Source organism: Saccostrea cucullata, unplaced genomic scaffold (assembly GCF_032062105.1).
Source record: "Saccostrea cucullata isolate Sc308-1 unplaced genomic scaffold, CSIRO_AGI_Scuc_v1 ctg25, whole genome shotgun sequence".
Taxonomy (NCBI): Eukaryota; Metazoa; Mollusca; class Bivalvia; order Ostreida; family Ostreidae; genus Saccostrea; species Saccostrea cuccullata.
In genome coordinates this window covers 713,215-719,799 of record NW_026937967.1, presented here as the reverse complement: position 1 = coordinate 719,799, position 6,585 = coordinate 713,215, and the positions used below count along the sequence as shown (strand labels likewise).

The 6,585-nt window shown below is 32.3% G+C and overlaps 1 protein-coding gene across 1 annotated transcript; it reads left to right on the top strand.

The window, feature by feature from the left end:
- Positions 1-1,074: 1,074 nt before the first annotated feature.
- Positions 1,075-3,078, top strand: LOC134249178 (M-phase inducer phosphatase-like). The gene is made up of 7 exons (XM_062731553.1): positions 1,075-1,125; positions 1,269-1,403; positions 1,643-1,825; positions 1,936-2,181; positions 2,371-2,504; positions 2,697-2,814; positions 2,926-3,078. The coding sequence occupies exons 1-7, from the start codon at positions 1,075-1,077 to the stop codon at positions 3,061-3,063; spliced, it is 1,005 nt and encodes a 334-aa protein (XP_062587537.1). The 3' UTR covers positions 3,064-3,078.
- Positions 3,079-6,585: the final 3,507 nt, after the last annotated feature.

Here is a 6,585-nt window from a genome sequence, read left to right as displayed (position 1 = left end):
TAGCCATAGATAATAAAAGTATCGATTGTATAATTAATGATTTTAATATAGATAATTATCTATTTTATTAAAATAACGAATTCATTGATTTTGTTAACCTTTGAGTTTTTTTTTTCAGTTTTAAATTCTGAACTATATTTGTAAAAATAATTTATGATATTCCATACACACAAATGTTGTGAGAAAAATACAAATATTTTAGAACATTTCCCAAATCCTAGCTTTAAAAAATATACGTGGACAATAAGATATGTTCAGGTGACACATTAACATACGTATTAAAATAAAAATCATTCACACATACGCACACAAAAAAATAAATAAATAATTAAAATACGAAAAAAAATAAATAAATAAATAAAAAAATAATAATAAAAAATAAATATAATCACATTTCATTATTTAAAAAAGCAATGCTGTCAGTATTTGTTTAGAATAAGACATCATTCATTTTATAAATATATAAAAATATAAATACAATCTATTATCTCTATCGATAAATTATCTAAATCAATTTTTATGATAATTATAATTGATTGACATTCCGCTTGGAAAGTGATCTACATGAGAAATATATCAATAACACCGATAGGTAATTAAATACAAACATATTAATTATCCGTTATTAATTAATGCTTGGTCGTTACTCTGTCGGTCGCTCTACCGGCGGACATGACAAGGAAACTCTTAGCGGGAATCGTGAACACTTTTCAAGATAATGAAAGAGAAGTTCATTCCTGACGATGAGTTAGTCCATATTCGTTTATAAATACCCGTTTTATAAATTTTTTCAAATCATAAACTGAATTTTCTTTACAGGTAACAACGTTGGATTTCCTCGCAGGTATCGAAAGGTAGACTTAACTTAACATCTAATATGATTTTCGATTTAAAAAAAAATGAAATTAAAAAAGTAAATTGTAATAATTTACACAAATGCACTTTTTAAAATATAAATTATACTTTTAATTCTTTTAAAGATTCAATTAAAACACATGTACTATTACTAAATACCCCTAAGCACATAATTCGTTTATAATTTTTCATAATCGGATAATAATTTGCTATTCTAGTATGATGCAGTCTTTGAGGGATGCCTCTTTTGAATGCAGTCCTGTTTCTCCTGTAAGTACTTAGAAAATGTGATTTTTAATTTAATTTTCATTTTTGTTTTGCTTTTTTTAAATTGAAGAAAATTGAATGTTTTAATATTATAGTATTTTACCTTTTTATTACATGCTACATAATTTAATTTTTCCTTCTTACAGCTCACAAAGCAGCTAATGTCGACTCTCCGCTTTGACACCGTGGAGGATGAGTTATCGTCCGTGATAACTCCTAAACGAACAACAGACTCTAAAGTTGTTAGAAAAATTTCGATGGTACCTCACATTCATGAAGAGGTATTAACTCAAAAATGAATTTAATGAAGAGGGATAAAATTTTTAATGAATTTTCAATTTTTGATTTTATTGCATTGTGTTTATAATTATTTCAGTAAAACACTAGTTGTTATAAACTTTTGCATGTATAAGAAAGGATTTCTCTTGAAATTGAGAGCAAATACATTTAAAAAGCGTAATTGCTGATCAATATTATTTAATGTTCATACTGTCAATAAAATATTATGTATTTTCGTTAGAAGCTTATAGAGAGTTCTGAAGGTTTTGAAATTAGAAGAAGAAGCACCGGTTTGCAGCGTTTTGCCACCTTTGAAAGCAGACGGTCCTTGTTTAGCAACAAGAGAGAAAGACCTGAAAATGCACAATGCCAGAAAAGTAAAAGAGCGAGGCATTCCACCGGAAAACAATGTCAAGAATTCACGGTAAATAACCTCTCAGACACAATTATCGTCATATAGACAATCTCACTATGCAAGATTTAATGTTTTTTTTCCCCTTGAAATTGATTATCAATTTATATTTCTATCGACAGAATGATCAAAAAGCCTTGTTCCAAATCGTCGATGCCATGGAGGCCGTTTTGGAGAAAGACGGAATTACAGGCGACGGACAAACAACGCTGGGACTCCCAACCATTCCAGGAAAACACCCAGATCTGAACAACATCTCTGCAGAGACTTTAGGCGAACTAATGAAAGGCAAATATGCGGATACTATCGGGAGTTTTCGTATTATTGACAGTCGCTACCCATACGAGTTCGACGGAGGTCATATTGAGGTTAATATACGATTTTTTTCCTTGTAATTTTCCTATGCAAATAATGTTATTAAAGACAAATATTTATTTTAGGTATAATCTATTAAAATTAAACCTATTATCCATAATCTTTAACAACATTACAGCAGCTGGACTCTAAAAATAAACCTCGGACAAATTGATAAAATGTGTACACTTTCTTGATTATAGGGTGCCGAAAATATATACACGGAAGAGGGTATTCTTGATTTGCTTCATTCCTGCAACAAAAACAACACTGACAGCGATAAGCGCAATATTCTCATCTTTCACTGCGAATTTTCTTCAGAGAGAGGCCCCAAGAAGTGAGTTTTGCTGCCCTTCCATTTGAAAAAAAATGCCCTATTTAAATAGACTTTTCTAAGCTAAGCTTATCTATAGCAGTGTCACGTCTAAAGTTGGTAATCAACATTAATTTATAATGTAAAAAACATATATTTTCTGCACTACAATCCGTTAAGTAACTCAAATTAATTAACGTTTAATTTTAATTTTAGATGCCGACTTCTCAGAAACAAAGACAGGGAGCTAAATAAAGAGAACTATCCATTCCTTAAATTCCCAGAAATCTATCTTCTGCACAATGGATACAAAGAGTTTTATGCAACTAACAAGGTAATACTGCTTTTATAATCATCCAGAAATTTTATCAAAATAGGGATAGATATCTTTCTGTCTTTGTTTCTATATCTCGATATTTCATCAACACATATCTTGATATTTCAGACATTCTGTGAGCCTCAAAGCTACAAGCCTATGCTGCATAAAGATCACTCAAACGACCTCAAATTTTTCCGTCAGAAATCCAAATCCTGGTCTGCAGGCGAAAAAAAGAAATACGCACGTCAGTTTCTCAGATTATAAAAAGCCAAGCGAATTTTAAACTGAATATTCAGATGATAGTAAATTATGAGGGAGGGTGCAGTACCCCTCTAAGGCGGCCCACTGATGAAACCCATAACGAGGACAAACGATGGATGGATGATATGAAACACTATAGCGATTCCAATCTCTACAAGAAGGGCTTACAGGATAGGATTTCTAAAAAAAAGAATAATCTATATTCATAACATGACTGCTGAACTGTAGATATTGTTAAGTTTGAAATATGTATTTAGTGCTTTTTTGTCTGTGATATGTTTTATATTAGATATTATTGTCCATGTTACTGATGATTTTAACAGGGACCTATATAGGCCTCTGGTATACAGATTTGTTATAAATATGAAAAGTTCAATTTGATGTGTTCATGTTTTATCATTTTAACAAATTAAGTCAGGCTATCAGCTTTATAATGAACAAATTGGATTGCGTAAAATTCGGAAAAGGGAAAGGGGGCACTTTTTACATAGTATAGTCTTAAATGCTGCAGTTTTAATTTGGAAAAGTTCAGTTAGATGCTGGTTTCTGTGATGCCAAACACTGGCAAATTACAGCGTTGTTAATCAAAGATTTCGAACCTTACCTTGGCGAATACTATCTGTAAGTAAGTTAAATCTCATATATTTTTTTTTCTAGTTAGTGTACATCCTAAGATCAATATTCGTGCGTTTTGGATTAAGTAGGACTTGTGATTACTTGAAAATGGACCTGCTCAAATATTTAATCCGTTTACTTAATATATTATCGACAAACTTTCAGTCATTCTCAACAACCTAATAAAGTCTGGACATGTCCATCCTTACATGCATTTTCCATGCAGGCTTAATGATACAAGTAACAGGTCATAATAGAGCGACTCCAATAACATTTTCCTGGTCACTCAATTAGAAAATATAGGTCAGATTCATAATCAAAAGCAAGTCTTGAAGTGATACATCATCAATACTATTCTGGTAAAAGTATGGAAAAATTCACTAAGTTGGAAAACTTAGGTCGGATTCAGCATCCGATGCAAACGTGGTAGAGTCCCTAGATGCATCGTCGACACAAGTTTGGTCAAAGGAGAACTTATAGGGTGGGAATGGAGCTACTCCAAAAATGAAACCTAGCTGGTCATTCATCTGGAAAATCTAGGTCAGACCCAGCATCCGAAGCAAATGCTTAAGTGTCCATCCCTATGTGCATCATCCATGCAAGTGTGGTCCAGATAGGGCTTATAGTTACTCTGGAATGTACCTTTCCAAAAACTTTTTACCCCAGCGGTTACTCATCTGGAAAACTTAGGTCCTAGGTAATCCAGCATTCGAAGCAAGTGTGGTAGTGTCCATCTCTAGATGCATTATCCATCCAAGTTTGGTCCAGGTAGGGCTTATAGTTAATTGGATATTGACTTGCTCCTAACGTTTTTACCGGGATATTAGGAATATGCTCTTCTCGACCTAAAATTTGTTTTCATACTCATTAAACCCTTGTCAAATTATTTTGGAGATTAAACCACATTCAGCACACAGTACTGTACATCCTGAAGTGTGATTAAAAAAAAGTCTGTAATAAAGCGCAATTTTACACTTTAAGTTAGCTATTTTTCTCCCATCGCCACTTTATACGAATGTTCCTATGATAAAGTACACCTATATAGATATCCCTTTGGAAAACCCAACTAAGTGTCCAAATACACAACCACAAGTTAGTACAAAGTGTTCCTTTAAGGGGAAATGAATTAAAAATTCGTGCGAGTTTTTAACATTTACTCTATTTAAAGTCAATATTAATACAAGAGATGTTTGTAAAACATAATTTTTCTAAGCAAGGGCAAAACTAAAAATGGCACGTTGTACCCAAAACAGAACCTGACTTAGATATTCATCTGATAAATTAAATCTGTATACTAAATTTCATCTCAGCATGTGCAATGGTTGTGAAGAAAATAAACGGAAACTGCAAATTGGAATTTTTCGAAGTCCAAGGGGCATAACTTTGTCAAAAATGGTGCAATCATACCTAAAACAGAACGTGACCTAGATATTAATGTGATATATCTGTATACAAAATTTCATTTCAGTATGTGCAACGGTTGCAAAGAAAATGAACGGAAACTGCAAATAATTGAAATTTTTCCAAGTCCAAGTGGCATAACTCTGTCAAAAATGGTGCTTTTGGCCTAGATATACATGTGATATATCTGTATAGTAAATTTCATTTTAAGGGTATGAACGGAAACTGAAAATAATTGGAATTTTTCTAAGTCCAAGTGGCATAACTCTGTAAAAATGGCGCGATCGTACCCGAAACAGAACTTGACCTAGATATTCATGTGATATATCTGTATACCAAATTTCATTTCAGTATGTGCAACGGTTGCGAAGAAAATGAACGCAAACTAAGTGGACCGACAGACCGACGGACCGACAGACAGCAGCAAAGCAATATGCCCTCCCTTCTTCGAAGGGGGGCATAATAAAAACGACAATTAATATTTAGCCGCAAAATCAATCTTAATATTAGAAATTCCTATATTCCTCGCTTTTGACCCATCCAGACCATTTTACTTCTTGAATGAAACAGATAATTAATGTATATTTGTACATGTGGATAATTGCATAAACACTGTAAGTACAAACACGTAAAACATGTATTTCGACCTTGTATAGATACTAATTTATAATCAAAGAAGTTGGGAAAATGAAGCGCGCAAAATGCCTATTGTGAATGACAAATCTCAACAAGCGCAAACTGCTAACATAATGATTTTAATATAATTAAATAACATAGTTTCTTTTTTTTTTGCAAAGATAGACATAATATAGGCACTGAACATTGGGGAGTAGATTAAGCCCTCCCCTCCCCCTACTTCCAAAAGACAGTGCAGTGTAATCAAAGAAGGGTAAGCAGCAGCGTTTCAAAAGAATATTTTGGTACTGAAAGATGTTCAAATAAGATTTTTTCCATTTTTCCTTTTTTTTTTTTTAAGCAAATGAATTATAAGTTGTACATGTACATACACAAAAAGGAATATGTTTTTAAAAATTACACTCACAATATACATTCGTTTGTTAACAAAAAAAAAGTGGCCAAATGACCGACCATGAAAATACACTTTTAGTACACGGCACTTGTATATATCTTTTCGAGAAATGTTTGAGGTCCATTTAGTCAAGAGCTAGGGTCATATGTATATTTTCGTTATAGCATAGTACAACTCGTATTAATCTCAAAAAGGTTTCATCGAGTAAACTGATACTCAGGAAATTTATTCATTGGATTCTAACCCCCTAAAACTTTCTTACATTCATTTTCCACAGAGAAGTTTTGTTTTGTAATAATTTCATACTTTTCAATGAATAGAACTTATTCTTTTGCTAATGAATATTGAATGTTTATTTTAATATACAAGTACAATGTATTTGAAGCAGTTGACATTTTGCTAACCGTGTTAGCCCATCGCCTTATACCAACTACTTGGTATTTCTTTATATAAAAAATTAGAAGGGAACGTAACTCTTT